Source organism: Falco peregrinus, chromosome 10 (genome assembly GCF_023634155.1).
Source record: "Falco peregrinus isolate bFalPer1 chromosome 10, bFalPer1.pri, whole genome shotgun sequence".
NCBI classification, from domain to species: domain Eukaryota; kingdom Metazoa; phylum Chordata; class Aves; order Falconiformes; family Falconidae; genus Falco; species Falco peregrinus.
In genome coordinates, this window is record NC_073730.1 from 21,862,277 (window position 1) to 21,887,284 (window position 25,008).

Below are 25,008 nucleotides of genomic sequence, written 5' to 3' on the forward strand. Positions count from 1 at the left end.
AACTGTTGTTCCTAAAATGTCTTGAGTAGTCTTTCAGTAAATTTAGCCAGTGGGAGGAGATAGAAGCCAGTTTATTGGAATGTTGCTAGAGTGTGGACGATGAGATGTTCTTGTGTGTAGCATTTGAGGTGTATTGACTTCCAGCTTTCTCACTGCTGGGTTTACAGGCATGCTGTTTTGTGCTAAGCATAGTGTTTATTTGTCAACCCTGTCTCCAAAGTCATAGTTCTTGGGAGAAGAGAAAATAGACTATTGGAGTTACCCTGATGCAAAATGATAACTGGACTGCCTTAGAAATGTAATGCACTTGTCCAAAAGGTGTCTTCCTGTTTCCTGCTTTTTCTTTTCCCCTCCCCTTAGAGTCCATTCAAATTAAGCAGAATGTGAAGAGTATGAGAAGTGTAAAAAGGAAGCATAATGTTCAAAGTAGGAAAAGCATTTTCATATCTCTCTCTGCAGCCTATTCTTTAATAGGACACAAAATAAAATGTCAGGTGGATAATCTTCAGTCTACCTTGATCAAAAGTCATCTATTTAAGTTGTCTGGGCAGACAGGATCATTATTCACTTGCACAGCCTGTCTTGAAGTATTTAATCTTTTTACTAGTAGTATTTTATTGGATGATGGAAACTGTTTCTTCCCTGTTCTCTTCCAAAGTAATGTTTAAGTTTTCCATTGCATGCTAAAAACTTCTTATTTTGCTTTTTTTTCTGGAAGTGGGGGGAGGAAGGGAGGACTGGGCTTTTTCAGCAAGCATACAGTTGACAGGATTCCCTCTTCCCTAGTAATAGCTTATAAAACTCCTATGTATGCACAAATATTTCTCTTACGTGCATGTGAAATGCCTTTTCGTCCTGAGAAAAGTGTTCTCTGCAGAAACTACCCGTGTGTAAAAAGAAGATTGGCTTTAAAAGGCAACTGTGATGGGAACAGTGTCTTAGGGAGATGCAGCTTGGACTTGAGGTAAATTGAATGCTTTACAAAAATGTGGTTTTGAGCTTGCATTGACATTGTATGTAATATGGGTACACGTTAACTGTATAATGTTTTTTGTATGGTTTTTCTCAATAAATGTAAACTGATGGATAATAATAGCAATGTTTTTGTCTTTTTTTATGCTTCTATCCCTGCCTTCGTTAGTTTGAAATAACAGCTTCAGAGGAAAGATACTGCAGCAACTAGTACTTCTGTGAATGAACATCACCCACATGAAATGAAGCAGAATATATCGTTATTAGGATAGATAATAATTCAAAACATCAGGCAGCCTATTACCATTCTTTTCAAGAGGTTTCTGAATTTCTAACTTTTATTGAGGCAAAAGTGACTTTCAATAGATAACTGTACAAGGAGCAGTCAGAAGATTAAACCACAGGAAATTTTTTTAAGTGCATCAGTTCATTTGCTGCAGCTTACCTTATCTTTATATTAAGACTTAAGATTAAGTGTTCTATAAAATGTGACTCTTGTAAAATTACTCCTGCTGAAGCTAAACAGTTCAGATGGTGTTAGCACAATGACATTGGTGTTGATGTCAAGAGGTCTTAGAGAAAAATAGTACAGTAGCATTAAGAAGACAGATGTTTAGAGGTGCAGTAATAAATTTATTGCATTGAGAGAACAAAGGTTGAGAAGTTAGGCACTTCCTGAAAATACTTTTCTTAAAGCTTGCTTCCTGTCAACTCAAAATAAGAGCCTATTGTAGCTGTCACCAACTGTTCTGATTTTTTCATTGCTTAAGCGATACAGGAAGTTTTACAAGCAAATGTTGGTACTATAAAGGCTACTACAAGCCTTAATGAGGTTGTTCTACTTTTGGGTTATCAACTGCATAGGTTGGTAAGAGCATAACAGTTTAAATGCAAGCCCATTTAAAACAAAAGAACTAATGCTCTTTGAAACAAAACAACAGAAGTGAGCAGTTATGTCATCTTTTATTCTTTAAAAATAGTACACTGGGGGTTTTGAAAGTCATCAGTAAGTATTACCTTTTGCCAGTTTAGTGCCTCTGGGATAAAGTAAAACAGCTTAAATATTCAGTGTTCATGCAAAATATACTGATAGATTTACACTACTACACAGGTTTCCAGATTGTGTATTTAGCTTTATACTATTACACAACAGTTGGTCTTCAAATGTGGGAGCCAGTAATTATAATTCAGTGTTTTCTTTGAGCTGATCTTTCATACATTGATTCCTTTTTTTAGCCTTTTAACACTAATTTTTTATTTGATCAAGGAACTCGGGACACTCACAATTTGAAGGTTACTCTTATCTGATGCAGGAATGACAAATCAATGCATATCCTTGCTTTCTTTAGTTGGCCCCATCAGAGAAAGAGATGATGTAATAAGAAAGTTTGGAGGGGAAGAAAGATTCCAGCTAAAGTAGAGCATTAGTAGTCATCAGCTAGAAAATAAAAGGGTTAAGAGAAACAGATAATTAGATTTTCATAATAGGAAAGATGCAAGAAGAGTATTTGAGAATCAAGCGAATTAAAATGCTAACTCTTACTTTCAATGGTGAGAATACAGGTGCTAGCAGACGTGCCTCTGTTGTTGACTGCTTTACACATATATTCCCCTTCATCTTCTGGGAAGGTTTCTGGCAAGTAAAGGCAGTAGGTTTCTCCTCTTTCAATGTATTGATAGTCCTCAGAGTCCTGCAACATTTCCCCCTCAAACCACCATGTAACTTCAGGTTTTGGTTCTCCAGTAATTTTAACTGTAAATCTCACTGGCTCGCCATCAACAACTGATGTGTTTTTCAGTGATTTCTTGAACCAGGGAGCTCCAGATCGAGCCTGATCCTCCTCATCTTCGCAAGTAGAACCGTTGATAATACTTCCCTCCTCTTCTTCTTCATCTTCCCTTTTCTGTTAAAATAAGTCCATTTAGAGCACTTGAAAAGCCATTAGCAGTGTGACTGCTAAGGATACGTATTTGATCACAGAAGAACTGCCGCATTCCTGAGAAGGGGGAACGTAATAACGCCTGCCCTCACTAGATTAACATAACGCACTGAATCTGGATATGGAACAGGCAGTAAAATGGACTTTAATGAGGCTGAAATCTTGGGGTAGAACATAGTTATGAACATAGATTCCATTGCCAGACTAATCAAAGGATTTGATGAACTTTCATACTCTTCAAGAATATGTGAGAACCCCAAAGGCAGTTTTACATTCCTGCAGCAATTCACAGCAGCTGTTAAAACAAGTATAATGTTCCTTTTATACCTCTGGCGGTGTCGCCATCAGTGGTAATCAGAAGCTAGGTTAAATGACACTTAGGACTCAGGAAAAGGTACTTTGTAATTTATACCTTCTGTAATGCCGCATCAATTTCTTTTTGTTCAAACTGCATGCGTAGTAATTTTTGTTCTTCAATTCTCCTCTGCTCCTCTTCTTCCCTGGCTCTTGCCATTTGTTCAAAACGAGCCTTCATGTTTACTTTATGAGTAAATGGAGCCTCAGATTTCTTGGCTGGTCTCACATCTACCTCATCGTCCTCGGGGGGGGGGAAATTAAAAAATAGGACTTAATGCATTTATTACCTTTTAAATGTGTATGATGATAAAAGCAGTTTTGTAGAACTGTAGTTTTTAATTGAGCAAAGCCACAAGTCCTGTTTTTCTTAGAGGTTGGTTTAACGCTGGGTTTAAGATTGTCTTGTAATAGTTTATCCCAGGGATAGGGTGAAATACTTGCAAAAGTCATTTCAAAAATGTTAAATATAAAATAACTCCTCAAGATTTATTTTCATATGGAAGTAGAACACTGTCTTGTGGCAATAGTAAATCCTTAGTGACTTGACTTCTATGCCATGTTAGGGTAGCTGCAGCACCTACCACAGGTTGACCTTACAGAAACAACTAGAGTGACAGTTACTAAGTTAAAAGCTCAAAAATAAGGCTTTTGAGCTGATACTGAAGTGACTAACTACTGTGGATAGGAACCTCAACAAGGCTCAGATGAGGCTGACCACTGTTAAAAAAGGTTTCATGCATTGCCACGTGTTTATGTCATGGAAGCTCACATCTGTGTTTTGGATGACAGAGCACAGTGTTGATTTATTGGTTAGACTGATAGCTTCACTTCTTATTTCTGCCCCCTGAAAAAATGCGATAGTTTCCAGCCTGAAGCATAGTTAATTAGGTATCTTTTTCTGCTCTACCCTGAGAAATGAGTAAAGATGATAAAAAGACTTGGTCTTAAAATGGTATTGTTTGGTTTTGTGTTGGTTTGTTGTGGTGTGGTTTTTTTAATACCAATTAAAAGCAATTCATGTGGTGATCTAATAAATTCTCAAATATGAATGTTTCAGACCTTCAGGCTGGCAGGTTTCACATTAAAATGCTGAATTGAGGACCTTGAGCAGAAAAAAAGATCTCTGCTTGGCCAGATAACTCATTAATAAACTGGTGCTGTTTAAGAAAACGGGGATGCTGAGGCAAGACTTCCTCGTGCATCCAAAGAAGGGAACAGGAAAGAAGGGAGAAAATATTTTTGGAAATACAGCAAGCTTTGAATGCAGCAGCACTGTCCGCTCCTGGATCATTAGTGTGCTAGTCAAGTATAGCATTAACATACAGAACGTAACTTACCTCTTGAAATTTTTCAGCTTCCCTTTCTCTTATTTCTTCATCCATTGCTCTTCTCTTTGCTCGCTCTTCTTCAATCTTCTTCTGTATTTCTTCTTGAGACAATTGTCCTATTTTTTCAAACTTGCTTTTTAAGCTCTTTGCCTGAATAGAGCCACTTCTTTTTAGCTTTATTAATTCTTCATATTCTTTGCTTAGCTCAAAAGTTTCCGACTCTTCTTCCAGCTGTTCAGAAATCACAGAATGTGTAAAGATGGAAAATGCCTTAGTTATTTTTACTACCTGTTTTCCCCACAGATAGGTGTAACTTACTACACCTAATTACTGCATTTGTATCATGTCTAAACTAGATACAGATTTTAAAAATACTTTGCTTGAATATACCCTTTGTTATTGCTGTCAATAAACCACCCTTCACAGACTCGGAGAACCAGACACCTAGCAATACAAAAAAATGATACTGGATCCTTAATTTACCTATCTGACTTAATTGTAATATGGTAAGAAATAATTTCCTGAAATACAGCTAATTTGTTAAGATTACTTTTGCTTTTAATTCAGCAAATGAGATTTCAGAATGTCATGACTGGAAAAGAAATAGCATTTCTAGATCCTGTAATCAAAACTTGTCTGAAGCTGCAATTGTTGTTATTTTACTCCTTCCTTTTATGACCCCTGACTGACAGTAAAGATGTATATGCATTTTAGTTGGATGTCCCTGTCTCTTCTTTCCCAGGATGTAATACAAAATTTACTTGAAAGTTTCGCAAGCTAGAGCCTTTATTACTCGCTCTAGCTTTGCTTAACAAAAATAAATAACTAAATGTAGTCCATTTGACATTCAAAAAGGAATAGTAAAGAACTGGCACCCACAACGAAATCAAACTGAAGTGTAAAGTTCATGAACAATGTTTTATACATTTGGTATGCAAAGCGAATTTTGTGTGTGATTTTTAAAATCAGCTGTGACTGTCTTCAAAGCATTGATATGCTGAAGTTCAGGCCACTAATTCTTTCCTAATTAGTTATCACGGCATTCCCTTGAGGAAAAGCAAGAACTTTGCTCTTACCTACTTTAATTTTTGTATTTTCATTTGGGAACTAGGTGTTTCTGTTCTCCCAACATTGTAAATACTACATAATCATTTTAGCAATACTGTAGATTTTTCAGAAGTGAGTGTAAAATATAATTAACAAACTTGAAAATAGGTTTTTAGTTTAAGGGTGGCAAGGGATAAAAGCATTTTCCTGTGATTGGTGATAAAAAATTGTGTTGTACAATGTTTTAAAAATACTTTTATCTATTTTTCATTCTTTTCACAGAATACTCTATATACAATTCCTTTTAAAGGAATTTTCAGTTAGTTTCAAAGTTTGAGATTTTAGTAATTAACTTAAATGATCCATCTTATTTTTATTCAGAGCATGCTTAATATATCTTTGGATATACAAACCTCTCCCATTTCTTGTCTTAACTGTTGAAATTCTTGCTTTTCCATTTCCAACTTTTGCCTACGCTCTTCTTCTGTGCGCCTCTTTTCTTCTTCCATCTTTTGCCTCAGCAACTCCTCAAAATTAATTTCCAGTTTACCAGGTATGAGAGATTCTTGAGAAACTGTTTTAAACATTTCTGGTGAGTCGTCATCCAGCACCTGCTGAAAATTCAGAGCATTAATGATATCTGTGATGAAATGACACCGTTGCTCAGACACTTCTAGTACATGAAGATAACAAAGTACTTTGCAGTATCTGCCACAGTACAGTAAGATGCAATATGACAACGTTCCTCTGATGTTTTGGGATGGGGGGGCGTGTTTGCCTTTAGCTCTTTATTATTGCAACGCTAAACTTTTATGATGAAGGTGCTTATTAAAATGTAGTCTTTTTTGCAAGATGATGGAGATGGCGGAGTGCAGCTTTGGGACCTGAAACAATTAATTCCTATTTATTTCATAGACTATAATTAGGCAGAGTGCTTGTGTGTAAATGTCATTGCTCTTAATGCTGAAGTACGTTTACCTGTAATCTTTTTCTAAGCAAACTGAATTATATTCCTGTTCTTAAGCAATATTAGTATTTCCAGTAAGGAAAACTGAACAGAATTTTCTACAAGAAATTCTTCTTGTGCAGGAATTGGTTATACTAAGTTACTTTGCCAGTTCACTGGTTTGTACAACCCAACAGCAAGGGTTTCCTCCTCCCCTTGTCCTTTTCTGAGACTTGAGAGTAGGGTTAGGCTTCAGTGGTCATTCACGAGCAGGTTGCTGATTTTGTAGACTTAATTAATAAGAAGATGACAGGGCCTAGGAAAGGTGATTTTCATTACTGCCGGAATTGGGAAGTGTAAAAACAAGTATTTGTTATCAGACTGAATTTCTTGAAGCAAAGCATTGCTAAAATGTGAAGCTGTATACTACAAAAATGGCCAGTGACTTATGCAGGAAGATTTTTTAAATAACTTATCGATAAAACCTATATAAATGTATATTTGTGCATTTAACTATGTAAACTTATTAACAGAGATTGTCTCGACATGAATGTTCTGTGGATAAATGTGAGATGAGGTCAAGTACTGATCCAGAACTGTGTGGCGATGTGGCTTTTGGCACTAATTAATTGGCACGATTTGAAAAGCCTTGTGGCAAACGTGGAAGAGCCCAACGTGCCCAAACTGTAGACAGTCCCAACAGTAGTAATCAGGCAAATGCTAGAAAGAACTAAAGGAGCAAAATTTCCATTTCAGAAAGTGTTTTGACTAGTTTTGTAAAGAAACAGAAAATAACCATTTTTCAAAAGGGAGTGCCAAACAATCTTTTTTATTGATATTTACTGCCATTGAAACTTAGACCTTTCACTGCTGTTTGTGCCTCTTAGTTTGTACCACTGCCTTGACCTGCTCTGCCCCTATCCTTTTTATTTTTCACAGCTTGCTCAGTAGTTTTTTAGCCTAAACCCACTCAAATACTGCTCTTTGCTATAGATGTCCTTTAGATTTTCCATCTGAGCAAGCTTGCGGTTGGACTTCAGCCCCACCATTCCTTCCATTCTTGATTTGTTTTGCATAATACGAGCATATTTGTGGAAATTTTGTTACAGAGAAGCGGAGTCAAAAAACAAAGCTGTAAACTATTTCCTTTAATGAAAACAATGCATAGCCACATCGTTTTCAGAGGCTAACCACAGCTAAATTAGCAAAGAAATGAGTCTCTTGCTTGTGATGCATTAGTTCATATGCTCATCACTTCAGAAAATACAGAACCTAAGTGAATAGAAGCATTAATTCAAAATTTACCAACACATGTACGTATAAACTTTTGAAAGCTGTGCATGTGAGCAAACACTAGCAGCTGTCTGCTCTGTGTTTGCAAGTCCTAATTTATGAAAAGACAGTAAGCTGGCAATCCTGGTTAAAAAAACACAGGAAAAAAAATCAGCTGAATTGTGTGATGTACAAAACTTGTGGTTAGTTCAGTAAATATCTTAGCCATATTTTGTAATGTGAGACCATACTTTTTTTTTCCTGCAGAGTGGGAACGGATGGTCGTAAGAAACAGAAACAGTCCTGTAAGAACCATAATTTGCAGCACAGTCAACCTATTTTCAATGGGCAAACAGTGACTGATGGAACTTTTTTTTCGTTCATGTTAAGACAGGTTCTTTATGCGGTCTCTAATAAAAAGAGTGGGATAGGGGTGAAAGATGAATGCTTCAGTCTGAACATGAGCGTGCTGATGGTGGGAAACACGGAAGTATAAATGTAGCACAAGTAAATGTGAAATAGGGAGAACCTTCCAAAAGGAGGTGGCGTTTGTGTTTTCCAGCAACAATATTACTACTACTCTGTGTGTATACTTTCAAAACAAAGTGAACATGAATAAATATGAAAGAGGTTCTAAAATAACTACTTAATTTAAATGCTTAAATAAAAATCGAATGTGAAGTTTTACTACTTGGGAAAGAGATGACCAATAGGTTCTTAAAATGTTTAAAAGCATGCCTGCGTTGCTGCTACAGTGTGTAGCTGTGGAAGACAGGGAAAGCATGGGCATGTATCTTCTAAGTAACAGGAAATGTGGTGTTCATATTCTGGATGCTAATTAACAGAAAACTTGCAAATATGTGTAGGCTGAAAATACACTTCCAGTAATTTTTTATTATTATTTTTTTTTAAAATACTGAATGTCTTCACTGTCTGCAGTTACAGCGCAGTCAGACTCTGTGCTATTTAATGGATTAAACTCTGTTTGATCAACGAGATTTTTCTTGCCTGGACACATATCTTAGGTTCTTACTACACTGAGGCAGAAAAAAGATTCTCAAGAAAGCAGGAAAAAACAGAAGACAGTACATAATTTCTTTGCCTTCCTTTTGTTGTCTGCTTGCTTTTCATAAAAATTGGAATGACAGAAGTCCAATACCACTCATTTATTTCTTTTCTAGTGGCCTTAGTTTGTTTGCTCTCTTTGGAGGTATGGACCGACACTGTTTTCCGTAATTGCTTACCAATACAACATCAAATATAAATTTACGTTGTAGTTTCTCTAGGTAGTCTTTCGGCATATAGGTCTTGTCTTTGGCCCAATTTCCAGGCAGAGGGAGCACTGCTTGCAGTATTAGTAGTCATACAAAGCGTTGCCTCACAAGCATTGCTTTGAATGATGAGGAACATTTAATTAGGCATGCAGTTGGTCTTTCCCAATAAAACCACAGAAGGGAATGTAGGTAAGTGGGTTGTTCCACAGTTCTATATGGCAAGTCTTGTCCTTCCTTTTGAAACAAACAATGCTTGGTTTTAGTTGGTATTTGTGTTATTTAATACTTTATTTGCTAACATCCACCAATAAGTAACTGGCTTATACTCAACAGCCTGCTGAAATGTGAAGTTGTTGGAGTAAGTGTTAAGAATACAGTGAAAAGCACTATGCTAGTTATTTTTTATAAAAAATGTTGTTGCCACCCTCTGGAATTGGGTGTCTTTCTCTGCTTTCAGGTAGTGTCAGTATGTCAATCCTAGGTCTCTGAAAGCTTGTCTTCAATATAGCCTTAATTCAAATTTCAGAAGTCATGGCATATCAGATTAATTGTAATATGAAACTTGCTTAGACAAATAGAAGTTGTTCTAATGGTAAATGTCACAAGTTACTTTTTCTGTTTCTCTGAACAAGCAATTAAATACAATAAAAATACCAGTTAGCTGAGTTCAGCCTTCTTAATTTTTCCTTGCTGAACAGCCACAGATGACTTGTACTTACAGTGAGCATTTCTCTAGTGTGCTCTTAGTTGCGGTTTGGCTAGTAAGAACTGATGGTGGACAGCCTGTAAGGGCAGAGATAAACCTGGAGAAGTAAAAGGAACTGCTTTTCCTCCCGCAAGAGACTATCAAACCCTCTTTGTGAAAAGATTTTGCTTTCCAAGTCTGTTGTGTCTCGCATAATAATGTCCGTTGGACACAACATCTCGTTTGGACTAAATTACTGGAAACCCTTTCTAGGCTTGCTGTGATGAGGGCTTGTTCCGTGGTGATTTTTGGTATTGAACTTGATTAGTTTATCCCACTACCTTCTGTAAGTAGCGAGGTGAACTAATTAATGATGTAGTTGAAGTATGCATTCCTTGACTGTATTTAAAGCTTTTTTTTTCCCCAGAGCTCCTTTCCAGTTCATTTGAGACTTAAGTAAAAATTAAACTATATACTAAACAAAAATGCCATACCATGTTCTTCCTTGCTTCAGCAAATGCTCTTTTCTCTTCTTCTATGCGTCGTCTTGCATCCTCTTCAGCTTTCCTCTTTTCCTCTTCTCTCCTCTGTCTCTCTATCTCCTCAAAACTGAGTCTCAGTTTACCAGGACGGAATTCTTTAACGGAACTTTCAGATTCTTCATCGCCACCTTCATTTATCTTCAGAGAAGAGGGAGAGGAAAAAATAGAAAAGAGTTATCCAAACATACTCCACTTATTCCTTTCTGATCTTTTATAAATGTGTTGGGGTTTTTTTCTCCTTGGGGGAAAAAATACATCAGGAGTTGGGTTTATGTAAGAAATGTTCTAGGCTTGGTTTTAGCCAGGGAGGGAGAGAAAAGAAACATATTGCACTATCGAATATGTAGGTTGTATAATTTCTATAAATCTCAGTGTGTAATTCAAAGAACAACGTGTTACCAGGAAAAGGCTGAACAATTAAGTACATATTTTATGGTCTCAGGGTTGGATCATTTACTGTAAACCACTCCCTATTCACCTTCTTTACGTCATTTTCATAGACCTTTATACCATCAAGTCTTTTTGTTTGCATATAAATTGTTTTTAACGATACACTGACTAGTTAAAAAAATGCTGTAGAGTTTTATTACAAAACTAAATCAATTAACATTTTGTTACTACTCCAGACTGAGATTTTTGTTTTTCTTTTCTTTTTAGACATTTAATCATCACTGAAGAAAGGGAATTGAGATACTCTGATCTCTTCACTATTGCTTGTCTCCAGTGAACACTTACCTGCTAAGAGAAGCCTGTGGTTTGCAAACTGCAATCAAGAACAAAAGAATGAGCCATCTTCAGAAGGCACCTCTGAGTACTTTATTTGTTAATGGAGGAAATGGACTGGTAACTCTCAGAGTACTGATAATCCAGGTTTCTGTATACTGCAGGCAGCCCTGGGACTGTTACGCAGGGTAGCCAGTTAAGGGAATTACAGAAATCTTTTACTTGAAATTCATAAGGGAAGAAAGAAAGAATTGAAGGAAATTAACTGCTGAACTCTTTTAAGAAAACTTTGGACGTCAGATTTCAACAATCACTGATACCAGATGAAAGTGCATGTTAGAAAGCGTCTTTTGAAGTAGAGAATTTGTAAATTACTGTATATTACTGGGTTAATAAATGCATATATGTAAGGGTGGGAAATGTTAACAAAACTTCAGTTAGAACGGCTAATGACTTTGTGAAGTCCTCTCTCCATTTTCTTCCCTCTTCTCCTTCACTAGTAGCCCCTGCCCAAATAAATACCAAATGTTACTGTGTGGAAAGGTTAAGTGGTTTATTGGAGGTGCAGGTGGAGGAGTAAACTACGGTTTGGGTAACTGCCTAAACCTAGAACCCTCACAATCTGGATCAGTTGGTAATTTCAGTGTTTCAGTTTTCTGGAGATTCTATGGGTTTTTTTCCTGGAGAATGTAAGTTTCTTGAATGGTTTTGAAATATAGTCATCTTGAGCTGTTTATCCAAGAATGTTCATTCGTAATTATACTCTTAAGTTAGCAAATTCCTAGAAATAATGTTTTAAGATATTTCATGAAAGATTAAAACCTCATTTCTCGTTAATCATCTTTGTATGTGAATTAGCAAGTCGTAATGATCATGATTGTACAGGGAAAAGATATTTAAATGCAGAACTTAAAAAATGCTTTTGCAAACGGAGTATGGTAAAGTAAGGAAATGTAGAACTATGTGAATACGAAGCATATAATTCCTTTATTATGACCAAAGAACAAACTATAGTGAGGTCTGTTTATGGTTAATCTGTCTGGTTTATGATAAAGAACACATATGGAGGCAGTTCTGCAAGTAATATAAAGCAGGAATTGTGAGCTATATTACTCACAATTTGGTGCTTAATCTAATAATTTCTAGTGTATTGTTGTCTTATGCCAGTACATACAAGAGAGCTGACCCGTCTTTTTTTCCCTTTCTTCTTAAGAGGAAAGTTCTAATTGATGTATTTATCTATCATATTTATAAGTAAATACAGGAATAAGAAATAGCATTCTAATACTACAGAATGTTTTCATCAAAAACTGGTTACTGAAACATCTGAAGCACTACTTAAGAACAAAACAAGACAACTAATTATCTTCTTGACAACGTAGAGCTTAAGTTACTACAAAGTGTAGATATAAAATCTGCTAAGATTGCTGGCAAATTTTAAAAACATACATTTCCTGGTTTTACCGAAAGAATGTCTAAAGCATTATGCCAGTGTGGTTACTAAGTTTGAGGTAAGATCAAAAATAAATATTTCAAAAGTAATTTTCAGACTTTTAACAGCTTGAAAATATACTTATGGATTAAGAGAAGAATCAGATACAGGGAAGACTAGAAAAGTATATCCTATGTTAAAATATGAACAGAACATGTATTTACCATTTGCTGTCTAGCTTCTTCGAAGGCACGCTTTTCCTCTTCTAAACGCTGCCTTGCTTCTTCCTCTGCTTGCCGCCTTTGATTTTCCTGTCTTTGTCTTTCAAGTTCTTCAAATGTAACTTTCAGCTTACCAGGAGACAGAGGCTCTTGGGTTTCCTTGTCTTCATTTTCACCCTGTGTAAGAGAAGTGAAATACTTACATCTTAAATAATAGGTACTTATTTCTTAGGTATTTTATAGATTTACCTTGGTTTACCTTGACAAATGAAAGGCCCTTGGTTTCCTTAAGGAATTGGTTTTGTTCCTCATATTTTAGCTTCATTTCTTCATCCTGTCTCTGTCTTTGTTCAGCTCTCTCCTTTCCTGTGTTCTCAAAGTTTATTTTCATCTTCCCAGGTGTTTTGGTGGGTTTTACAGGCACTACTGTAACTAGCAGAGAATCATCCCCTTCCTGTCCAAAAATAATTTATTATATTTTCATAATACAAATTGAAAATACAGAGTTCTACATTAAACTAATTTCTTAATGAAATTTTTGTTTTACCTGTGTGCACCAAAGCTTCCAAAAAAATTACTTGTATTGAGTATTAACCACAAGAATAAACCTGTGGCAGTCAAAAGTTTTCTTCTAGTATCTGAAGAGCATCAAGACTGAATGATATTTTAAACATAACTACTGGCAAACTCCTTAATTCCTTTACATATTTTCATTAACTGTTAATAGTAAATATTCATGGTTTGGAGAAGAGCAGGTGAAATTTTCAACACATAGCAATTGTAGCCACACTCTACTTCCAGTCTTATATTTATTACGTAAAGGATATACTGTTGCTGGAGTAAGCTAGTAGTTCTAGACAGCAATATGTAATTTGTCAGGCAGAGTAATTTTTTTGAAGGATGTTGCTGCTTCAAAGCACACTTTGCTTGCCAAAATATCTTCTACCTGAGTTTCTTCACAACATACCATGATTATCAGGGATACTTTCAAAGAACTTAAAACTAATGGGTTTTGGGGTGGGTAGGGTTTTTTTTCCTTTCCAAAACAGTACTAAGAATGTGATTTTCTTGTGTTAGTGAAAGACAATAGGACCTTTGGGTCTAGCTTTTTGAAATTAAACATTTATTTGCAAGACTTAAAATCCAAACCCGTATGGTAAATTAGTCAAAAAAAATTTAACTGAGTAAGGAGTTCAAACATCTGTATATTCATAGAATCGCCTTTTAATTTCAACTTTAAGGCAAAGAGCTTTTAAGATGATGCTTTCCAAAGCCAGAAGACTTAAGAGTATCATTGCCAGTATACCTCAAATCATTCTGGTGGCTTTCGATATTTATATTTTAGGTGTTTTTAACTAACCACAAAGTATTCACAGTGCAGACTATTTCAAACTTACATAAATTGACTTCAAGTACAGACATACAGTTCTGTATACCTTAAAAATGCGTTAGCTCCTTGGTTGAATTTTAATTGTGCATTTGTGTGCCATTTTCCCAGCCCAAATTACAACCATAAAACAAAGTGAATAAAAGTGTAGGTGAACATTTCTTTAAAAAAATCTGATTACCTCAGCTGCTGATTCAGTTCCCGTATTGTTAAAGTCATCAATCTATTAAATGAGAATTTCATATGATTACATTACTTTAGCTCTTTGCCTTAGATTTGCAAACATAGAACTGGAAATTCTTTTTGTATCGGTGATATGTACGTAGCACTTAAATTCATGGAGATGATAATGATTGAGCCTTTGTTGTAATACTTCAGATAGGTTACCTTGTTGAGGAAGAGGGAATGTAACATAAAACATCATACAAAAAGTATGCTAAAGCATTCTTAACATTTCAGTGATGAACTGAGTACTTAAGATGTCCATTCTTCATTTAAGTATTCCAGAACTGTGTAAAAAGGAAAAAGCTAAAGCAAGCTCATCGGTTATTTCTGATTCAAGCGACATAGTCTTCCCCGCAACTACTGCAAAAAGCCCATTACTGTATTTGCTTCATATGGTGTCTTTATATGTTACTGTCTAAAACAAACATACTTTCAAAAATTCTACATCATACGTACTTCTGCCTTTCAGAGTACATTAAATATTACTAGATACATTCCCAGTTAAAAGCACAGTTTTAACAATCTTAAGAGTCTTAGTAGAAAATAGTATCCTAGTCATTGTTGAAAACTGACTCCTATTGCACCGGGTGTTTTTTTCTTATAACAAAAACAAACCTAAAGTAATTACTACTATCTTTTGGTTAAATAAAATTTTGCATGTTGTTCTGTCTATCATTTAGATGTTCACTCTCACTGCAGTATTTGCAGCACTGATGAAAACTCAGAAAGGGAATTAAATGTGATACCTCAATGTAAAATTCTATGAAAGACAGAATTTGCTTTACTGCCATCAACAAAAGTTGGAGTCTGTTTGTTTATATATATATATATATGTAATAAGAGTCACAAAGTGGCAAAGGAATAAAACGTGATCTGTAGCTTCATGATTTATGATTTTTACTGCATTAGTATCTAGTTAATTTTGCCTGCCAATGGCATTTTCTTAATTGCTTTTGCTTGACTTAGTTCATGTATCACTGAACTGTATTTACTAACGTATAGGCAAAAATTGTCTAAAATAAAGGTTGGTAAAATATAACAAACATTTTCAAATTATTTTAGTAAATTCTGTGAACTCTTGCATGCATATGACACCACAGTTTGTGCCAGATTCATATTCCTACCAGCTTTATGCCTGCCTGGTTTCATCTGTAACTCAAGTTTAGTGCTTGAAAAAAATTGTTACTGAAAAGAACTGAAGACAAACATTCTCTGAATATTATTCCCCACTTCCACCGATTGCACATCTCATGTAAATCACTACCATCAGAAATCTTAAGATTGAATCTTTTCTGATCAATGCAAAACTTTTTTTCTTGTGTTGTTTATAACTGTATCCTGATTGTTGTGAACATACCTCCTGTGCTTTTTTTGCTAATTCCCTTTGAATTTTTCTTTTCTCAATCATATCTTGTTCAATTCTGCGCTTTCTTTCTTCTTCCATTCTTTTTCTTTCTTCTTCTTGCCTTTGCTTCTCCATTTCTGCAAACTTGCCTTTAACGGTTCCTGTGGAGATGAAACACATGGTTCAGTAGGTACATCTAATACTTACCTAGTGAATTATGTGGACTTTAAAATCAGGGCCCTCTTACCTATTAGCTTTGGAACATAACCTTTTTCTATTTTAGATAATTTTGCATCATCATCTTCATCAGATCCAAGGAGTTCTTTCATCTAGTTGAGGAAACACAGAAAGTAAACAGTCTTTATAACTTAAATAAAATTGCAATATTACTGTCTTAAAATAATGTGAAAAGGTTTTCACATACAATATTGAATATTAAATAACACAAAATATTTGCAAAGAAAATAACCTCCTGCTTTCTCCTGTTCCATTCTCTCTCTCTAACATATTGTTCTTTTCTTCTTTGCTTTTCATCTCTAGATCTCCTTTGATTTCTTTCTTCCCTTGCTTTCTGCATAGCTTCAAATTTATCCTTTACATCGCCCTTGTGAAGCTTGGGCACATAGGATTTTTGGACGGGTTTAGATGAAGAAAGCAGAATCTTGGTGAAGATATAGAAGAAATGAAGATAAGAAAAAGAAAGTTGAAACAGGTGGACAGAAACATTCTGATGGATTAGAAAGAATGCAAGAACATAAAAGAGAAATGCATTTAAGATTATGAACTTTGTGTCACTAACCATCATCAATTAAGCGTCATTGTATTTGTTAACAGCTAATAACAAATAATCAACTAATAATAAATAATATATCTAACAACATTTAGCATTGTATTAAACATAGGCTATAAGCCATTGTAATGAATAGCTACATAACTAAGTATATGAACTATGTGAATATACATTTTCAATTATTAGGGCTTTAAAAATTAGGCACAGATTTATATCGTTGCTTTCAATCATAAGCAGTCACCAAAGAGCCTCTCTAACATAGCCCCTAACATTTAAAATAGATATAAAGACATAGACCTATAACACAATAGGTATGCTTTCCTCTGCAACCTTCTACAGCCATGTATGTTTTTTTAAATAAAAAATAGTATTATTTGTTCATTTAAAACTTCCAATGCACTGTATACTACTTTAGTGTTTAGAGAAACTCAGAAGTCCAGTGATTTTATGTTGTAAAACGTGAAGATCACAGACACTTTGCCGATGCCTGACCCTGCGTGGGTCTGAACTAATAAAAGTTCCCACTTTTCAGAACTACTGTGAAGTTCTCTCTCTTTTTACTGTAATGACTAGAGGAATGCTCCCAGTACAGTAATGCTAAAAACTGGCTGAAAACATCGCATGTTTCACATTTCCCACCTAAACCAATAGGGTTTGTTCCTGCTTTTGTTCTTGTGCCAAGTGAATCTATGTAGAAGAAATATTTGAAGTAGCCCAGTGTTTACATTTGAGAATTAGAAGTGAATGTTGCCCTGAGTTTCCCCACACACACACTTTCATTGCCTTAAAACAACAGCAATACCAGCAGACTTCCGATATAATTTTTTGTCTCTTGCAATTGTTTGTAATTACTTTTTGCAAGCATCAGTTGTAAATTACATTAATTACTTTAAAATCGGTACATACCTCAGTTTTCTGTGCAATGTCATTCATGGCTTACTGTATTGTGCTCTGCACCTGGTATGTTAAGATTGCTTTCAGTTTCTACCTGAAAGAAACAGTTGTAGTTATATTCCTTTCTTTTCCTTTTAAATGATGCTTTAACCATCGTCCCGCAAATAAGTTTGCAACAGCTGAAATTGATATATCACATTTTCATTTGGTCCTTTGAGGCTTTTGAAGACATGAATAGGTTCTAAGTATGCAACAGTAATTAAAAGAACAAGCTTATGATTCACTATTCATGCTCATAACTTCTCTATATAGTCCGAGATATTGGGTTTTAATTTCCATTTGAAAAAAAAAAAAAAAAACCAACCAAAAAACAAAAAACAACAAACCAACACCCACCCTTGGAGCCAAGCTCGGGCTGCCCTGGCGGGTGCGTTGTGAAGCTGCTCTCCTCCACGCTCAGGACAGCAGAAGGCCAAGTGCCCTCTGCCGCCCCAGCCCCAGGTGGGAGCCATCAGCTCAGGTTCCATGAAGTTTGCCCAGCCCCCCACAGACACCGCTTCGCCTTCGTGCGGCTGGCAGGGGAGCAGCCCCATGGCGGGGGGACCCACCTGCCTGTCCCCAGACCCCCTCCCTGGGCGAATGTCCCCCCCAGCCTCAGCCGGGCCGGCAGCTCCCTCAGCTCCTCAGCCAAGACAGGAATAAAAAATAACGCCTTCCTTTCTCCATGGGCTATTCTAGGAAAAACTAGTGCTAAAACCTATGAAATGAGTCAGGTAAGCCACATACACCTTGCAGAAAGTATTTATATCATTTAATTTTGTGCTGGAAATTGCACCGCATTTTTCCAGGGAAAAATGTTACAGATTTTATATTACACTGTCCTTATTAGGAACCTAATGGAAAAAGCGCTTCAAGTTCAGGGCAAGCCTTTTCCTCCCCCCACCCCACCTATTTTTTTTAAATCATCAGGTCTGTCCGAGCTTGTGGGAGGAAGGAAACCATGACACAGCTCCAGCGCCACGGCTGCGGGGACCGTACCAGTGCCGAGCCCCAGGCAAGCCTAAGACATCAGTGTGCCAAACGCGGTGCGAACACATGGACTCGCAGGCTCAAAGCAAAACGGCTGGGAAGGCAGCGTACTGCTGGGGGGGACTTCTCACTCCCGGTTTAAAGGAACTGAAGCCAGAGCATTTCCTGACATGGGAAGTTAAGTTCTCCAATTCTTAATTGCAAACAGATTACACAGGAATTTTTGTGTGGCATTAAAAATAATGAACATTATGAGTTGTTTTCATATAAGCCCTTCAAAAACACACCAATGTCATCAGCGCTCACTGGTGCTGCCATAGCTACACAGATTGAATGAGGTTCTGAGGTATCTTGGGATGTTCTTCTGAATGAAAACAGCCACAACACACAAAAACAGCATTTAGCTACCGATCCCTGTCCCGATTTACAAAACCCAAACTCTTCAAATTCAGATTTCAACAGAGATGTTCTGAGGAACACTTGGGTGTTCCTTTTCAACAAATGAGTATGGAAAGCCATCCCACCCCTCCAGTCAGAGTTCACAAATACCTCATTTGTAGACTGACGGGAATCCAAGGCACTGCAGTTTCTCACTTGTGAATACACGAACATAAAATTACCAAGTGTTGGTTCCTATTTAGACTGTTCCAGATTAGCACGTTAAAATTCTGTTGTGTCTAGAAAGGCAGATAACTCCACGAGCATTCTTGTGGTCTCACGGTCCTTATACACTTTAATACGCACCTGTGTGTTGTGTAGTCGGGTTTGCACGTCTTTGTAAGCTTTAGCTGATGTCACACATGTAAGTAAAATCCCTGCTGCGGTTGGTATAACCTTTAAACTAGTCAAAATCTTTTGACTTCCTCATTTTTCTAAGTGGGGCCTTAGAGAAGTTCTTCTCTGGCATCTGATGATGAAGCATACTCTGCTTTTTCAATTACTTCTTCCCTACTTGTGGCTGATAGCCTTTAGCCTTGTGCTTAAAATACGGAAGCTAAATAAAAGGTTTACTGCATGAACCCATCAGAAAACAAAGGAACGTTCGTGCATTGGTACGATCCATGCAGTGAAGCAGCCTGGGACACACAGACCTTCTAGCCTTTATACAGGGCTGGAGCAGAAAAGTAAGTCCCAAAGATAATCTTTCACAAGGAATTCCACTTCACCTGAACACCTCAAGTGAAGGTTACTGCAAAGCTTCACTACAGCAACATACCCTATTGATACAGCTTCATCTAAACGTCACTTGAAAACAGAGTATTCCAAAGTCTGAATTGCTTATTATGCACAATTAATTGAAGAAGATTATGTTCACAAGTCTGAGAAACACAATGTAGCTTTCGAGCTCTTGGGTCAACTTCATCTTGAACCTTTCTAATCGCTCCAACTACCTGAGCCCCTTGACAGTGTCACTAAGATTGCTGACAGCAGCGAGACCTACCCTCACGTACCAAACCTGAAATTTTCTTCAAAAGTAGAAATGTTGGAAGAAATTTTCTTTGCAAATTCCTCCTGTCTGAACTTCCAAAAATGTGCCAGTCCATCAGGCTGTGGGCCTTCAAGATGGCAGATATATTTCCGCCATTTGGAATACTGCCAGATGTGCTATTAGGTGTAGGCTACTTTCCAGTTACTTGGCATCACCAGCTCTTAGTATGCTTGAAGGTTAGCCAGCTGGCTGTAAGACATTTTGCATCTGCAAGTCATCCTACCTCCACCTTTGATGCTAAGAGATATGGCTATAAAGTGGTAGGGCATTACTAAACACGATACCACCCATGTTTGCACCTTCTTCCCTCTCTTAAACCTTGAGCAGGAACAGCAGCAGGACTCTGCCTCAGGCACTCCCTAAGGCAGGTAAGTCATTTCCAATACAGACAACCAGAATCTTTAAGACAAAAAAAAAAGAAAAAAAAAAGATGTACTCCTTGAGTTCTGGCTCGGCTCTGTGAGGCAGTGACCACTGCTTCAGCAACGGCGAAGCAGACTGAAGCTCCTTTCTGTCTACCTTATTATTAGGAGAGGACCCATGCAGTTAATGCATTGTTGCTGAGACAACCAAAGTGGCAAAGTCAAGAAGTCCCGACACCTACAAATCATGGACGAACAGTGCCTTCATTATCTGCTGACAGCTTTGCACAAAGTATGTGGTAATCAATTCATCAACCCAAGAAACCTCGACCTACTAATTCCCTTTTGAGATGAACTAGCTGTATTTTTAAGTTCTGCGTGTGTATATTTTTTTTCTTGCTTTGTAGTAAGAATTTCCCCACAGAGTGTATCTAATACAAGCAATGCTTATTCTTTGAGGCCACAGGAGTCTACCTGTGTTTGTACTTCATAAGAGATTTGTCCTCCTATTATGAAGCTGTCCAATCGTAAGATTCAGTCTCATCTTTTATTTCCTGAGACCAACATATCTCAGGAAAAGCTGTAAGAGCTCCCCATCGAAGCCTCCTACCCAGAAAAATCACAGATTATATTTTGAACATAACCATGATCAGAAAAGGAGTTCAGCTTGTCCCTAGGCTTTCCTTTGCCTACCCAGTCTCGTCACTCTAACATTCACCTGACAACACAAGCTAGGGGTTTTTGTTGGTTTTTTTTTCCCCCCCCACATTTTATCTTTCCTATGATTAAATGAAATATCTCAGGAAATGTTAGTCTGGTGTTATTATGTTTATATTGACAATACTAGACAGCAGTTCCCCTTTCAAAGGAGGTCTTCACTGAGATTTTGCCTAGTAGAGAAAATTAACCTCCATCCTTTGATCATTGTCCTATCTCTGTAATTGAATGGAAGAGAAAATGCTGTTACTGCAGTGTGACTTGACCTGCTCTAAAACAGAAACTCAGAAGTTTCAAGTGAAATTTTAATACAAAACCAATAATGCGCAGACAACTAGGCAATAGATTAGAAATACTCTGTAAAGAAAAAAAAAAAGCAACTGTTTTCAAGCCTCTTATTTGTTCGCTGTAAATGGGAAAGCTATCACCTCTGATATTTCTTGATCTGTTACAATCACAGCACTTTTTCAACTTCTCATGCAGACTCCCTAAAACCTTACTTTAGGCAAAATAATCAAAGTGAACAAAAAAAGCCATCAAGGGGACACAGGTGGTTTGATGGCTCACAAGTCCCCAAATCCACTCCCTCAAATATAATTAATTTCCATTTCTGAAAGGAGGTCAGAGTCCTCAACTGATCAAAAAATGTTGTACAGCTTTAACCAAATTTAAAAAAAAAAACCAAAACACAAAAAACCCAACCTCCCATAAATAAAAATCCCCTTCATTAGAAAACACAGAAGTTTTTGATCTTCAGCGGCGTGATTAACATCCAGACACCGAAAAGCACCAGCATTTTCCTGAACTGAATCCCACTCTTTACAACAGGAGTACGAAGCCAGGACTTTAAACAAGAGCCTAGTTCCCCTGCAATTGCTCCTTTTGGGAGGCCCCCCTGCTGTCCTGCGGCTACTGTGAGTTATAAATAAGCCCTTGACGGCACAGTCTAAGTTACATTTACCATCTGTCTCCTCTTTGTGATGTACTCGCAGGAAAGACTCCATTATATAAGAAAACCATATTGAGAGGGCTGGAAAGTCACTACTCGCAGCCAAAGCACTTAGGAGCGAAAAACGCCATCCACAGCGTTGAAGTATTTAGCAAAATATTAAACAGAACTGGAAAGAGGAGAGGAAAGAGAGCGATGTTCTTAATTTATGTCTTTACTGTAACTCGTCTGGAATGACACTGCCAGTTGTTGTACTAAATTACAGATACTGAAGTAGCTACTAAAATTATCGTGCATAGGGGAGATCCTGAACTGGCATAAACCACCAGCTCCACTGAAGCTAATGAGCTATGACAGCTAACACCAGCTGTCTAAACTTCACGTTTTGTAAAATAAAAAATAAAAACCCTAATTCTACCCACTTGTATTTCTTTCATTAAGTCTTTATAATTAAAGACTAGAATGCTTACTGACAATTGACCCAGACAACTCGATTTCATATACAATCTTTTCCTCAATCTTTGATTTACTGCACTTCAGCACTTACTGAGTCTCACATTACAGCAGGATAGTCCTTGCAGATATGATGTTATTTATAAAAACATACTTATTATAAAGGATTTTGTCCATGTCTGGTTTTATAACTATGAATACTCTTAACACAACTGTGCCATGCAGTCCGGCTGCTGTGTTAAAAAAATACAATCACCTTTCTCTGTAGAAAACGTCTGTTTGTTAATTCCTTCCTCCCTTCAGGTAGTTATAGGGTACCTGGGCTCCAAAGCAAACGTAGGGGGGGCTGAGAGACTGCTCAGTGATGGGGGAAGCCCCGCTGAGATCTTCTAGCCCATGATTTCATGTTCCAAGATACATGCCGATTCTAATCATGGGTGGCAGTAAATTGTGAACCGAGGTCCCCAAGAGAAAAACCAGTGGATTTTGCTCCATGCCATAGTTCCTCCATCCTCCGCTGCGTCACAGCGGCTGAAGAGGAACGGTATGATTTGAGCTCAGCTTCACTGAGCTCCTTCACTGAGAAGGATTCAGAGCTCAGGGTGCTGAAAAGTGGGATTACTGGACATGAAGCACTACCACAATTTGTTTCTTCCCTTCCCCGATGACAGGACACAGCCTATCTGCCTCTCCTCTGACATCCTCATGGTCAATTCAAGCTGGACACAGCGGTGGTCACCGTGCCCGTGCCATGCCTCTGCCACAGAGGAGCGGTGTCCCGGCTTCCCCAAGACAAGCTGCTGCTTCCACTTGACCAACCCTACTCTGCTGGCAGTGCTGCTGCCTATGAAAACCAGATCCGCATGCGACACCTTCACCCGAGCAGGTATGGCAGCCTTCGGCGCCCAGCAAGGGGTCACTCCTGCTGCTTCCCGAGCCCTCACCCACCACGGCGAGCCTTCTCCTGCCTTTGCCCACAGGTGCCTTCCCCAGGGCTCGCCGCGGCGCTGCGCCTTCCTAAAGGAGTTTCAAAGCTGAATATCCAAGTACGGTAAACAACAGGTTGCCTGACCTCTTTCACTGAGGAAACCACTCATTTAAAATATTCCAAAAGCAATGGGAGAAGGCACTTAATGCCTCAAACCACCGGCCCAGCGCTTCCATGTCACCAGACCGAGCTCCTGCACGCACCAGGCATGCTCTCACACTTCTGTACCTTCCTTAACACACTCGGCCCTCGTGTAAGGCTAGTCATTATCGCACAATTTCATTTCATCGGACATTTTTCTGAGAAGGCCAAGAGATCTCTCAAGACCTGAGATCTAAGGTTAAGAGCAGCGTGTTTTCCAGCACGCCGCTACTTGCCGATGGATTTTGACACAGCAATGCCTTCCACCGAACCCGCGTTTCCCGCAGGCGCTCGGTGCGTTAGCAGCTCTGATTTACCTACAGCAAACGCGGTCACACGCGGTCCGTAAGCCGCCACGGAGCCCCGGGGTCTCCCCCGGCCACGCCGCCTGACAGCCGCCCCCGCAGGGCGGAGCGGAGCCGTAACGCGCCCCGACACGCCGGGCTCGGGGCGCGGGTGGTTCCGAGCCGGGGGGATCCGCAAGGAACTTTCACCACCCGCCCACCACGGCGGGTGCGGGGGCAGCGACCCCACGGCCCCGCACACGCCGCGCCCCGGCCCCGGCGCTGCCCGCGGGGGTCCCACCGGGCCCTGACACGGGCGGCAGCCGCGGCCCGGGCGGTGAGAGGCTCCCGCCCCGCCGCCCCCGGGGCAGCCCCGGCCGGCGGCCGCTGCCAGCCTCGCTCGCCCCCTCCGCGGGGCTGCGGGCAGCCCCTCCAGGCGCTGCCCCGCCGGCTGCCGCCCCCCAGCCGAGGGGGAGCCTGGGCGGCCGCCCACCGCCTCCCCGCCGGCGGGGGCTGCTCCTCCCGACGGACCCGCGGGCTGCCGCTCGGCCCGGCCACCCCCGGGGGGAAGCGGCTGCGAGGGGGCGGCCCCGCGGCGGGAGGAGCGGGTGGGCAGCGGGCCGGCGGCCGGGGGAGCGGGCGGCCGGGGCGGGCCGTGGGCGGCAGGGGAGCCCGCCCGAGCGCCTCTCCCGGCGCGGCCGCTCTTACCTGCGAGCGCTGCCCCGCCGCTGCGGCTCGGCGCGGTCCCCGGGCGGGCTGGCGGCTGCGGAGCGCCCCTTGGCTGCGGCCGCCGCTCCGGCGTTGCAAGTTTCCATAAAAGTCGCGACGCGCGGCCGGCGCCCGCATTCCAGGCGAGCCCCGCGCCGCGGCAGCTGGCCCGGCCCGGCCCGGCCCCGCGGCTCGGCACAGCCCGGCCCGGCACAGCCCAGCACAGCCGTGCCATGCCCGGCCCCTCGCCGCGGCGGGGGGCGCAGCCCGACCGCGCCGCCGGCCCCCCCGCGGGCAGCCGCTCGGCTTATTTTGGGCTGGAGGCACCGCGGAGTTATAAATAACCCGGGAAGGGCGGCCGCCCCCCGGCTAGCGGGCTGCCGGCCGCGCCGGCCCTGCCGCAGGGAGCGGGCGGGCGGCGGGCCGGGGCCGTGCGGGCGGCGGGCCGGGGCCCCGCACCCCCGCCGCTGCGGGCTGCCCGCCGTGAGGCCGCGGCCCCAGGCCCACC

The 25,008-nt window shown here is 39.8% G+C and overlaps 2 protein-coding genes across 16 annotated transcripts in view; one reads left to right on the top strand and one right to left on the bottom strand.

Moving 5' to 3' along the window:
* Positions 1–11,923, top strand: part of FUBP1 (far upstream element binding protein 1) — a 36,604-nt gene extending 24,681 nt beyond the window's left edge. For all 4 annotated transcript variants that reach the window (XM_055815442.1, XM_055815444.1, XM_055815439.1 and 1 more), the window contains one exon: positions 11,021–11,923. In XM_055815442.1, the coding sequence (XP_055671417.1) occupies positions 11,021–11,038 (18 nt within the window). In that variant the 3' untranslated portion in view covers positions 11,039–11,923. The remainder of the gene's footprint in view (positions 1–11,020) is intronic.
* NEXN (nexilin F-actin binding protein) lies at positions 625–24,827 on the bottom strand. Of its 12 annotated transcripts, none has more exons than XM_055815429.1 (14): positions 24,501–24,827; positions 17,393–17,474; positions 16,166–16,357; positions 15,944–16,025; positions 15,709–15,857; positions 14,308–14,349; positions 12,999–13,193; positions 12,743–12,916; positions 10,316–10,501; positions 6,058–6,258; positions 4,607–4,828; positions 3,325–3,510; positions 2,516–2,876; positions 625–2,410 (listed from the first exon to the last, which is right to left on the bottom strand). In XM_055815429.1, exons 2-14 carry the CDS (start codon positions 17,417–17,419, stop codon positions 2,397–2,399), a joined length of 2,031 nt encoding a protein of 676 aa, XP_055671404.1. In that variant the 5' UTR covers positions 17,420–17,474; positions 24,501–24,827; the 3' UTR covers positions 625–2,396. The 12 variants fall into 12 exon arrangements, with proteins under 12 accessions (XP_055671404.1, XP_027644031.1, XP_055671406.1 ...); XM_027788230.2 differs by lacking the exon at positions 24,501–24,827 and adding an exon at positions 23,826–23,971; XM_055815431.1 differs by lacking the exon at positions 14,308–14,349 and having other exon boundaries at positions 24,501–24,825.
* Between the last annotated feature and the right edge of the window lie 181 nt (positions 24,828–25,008).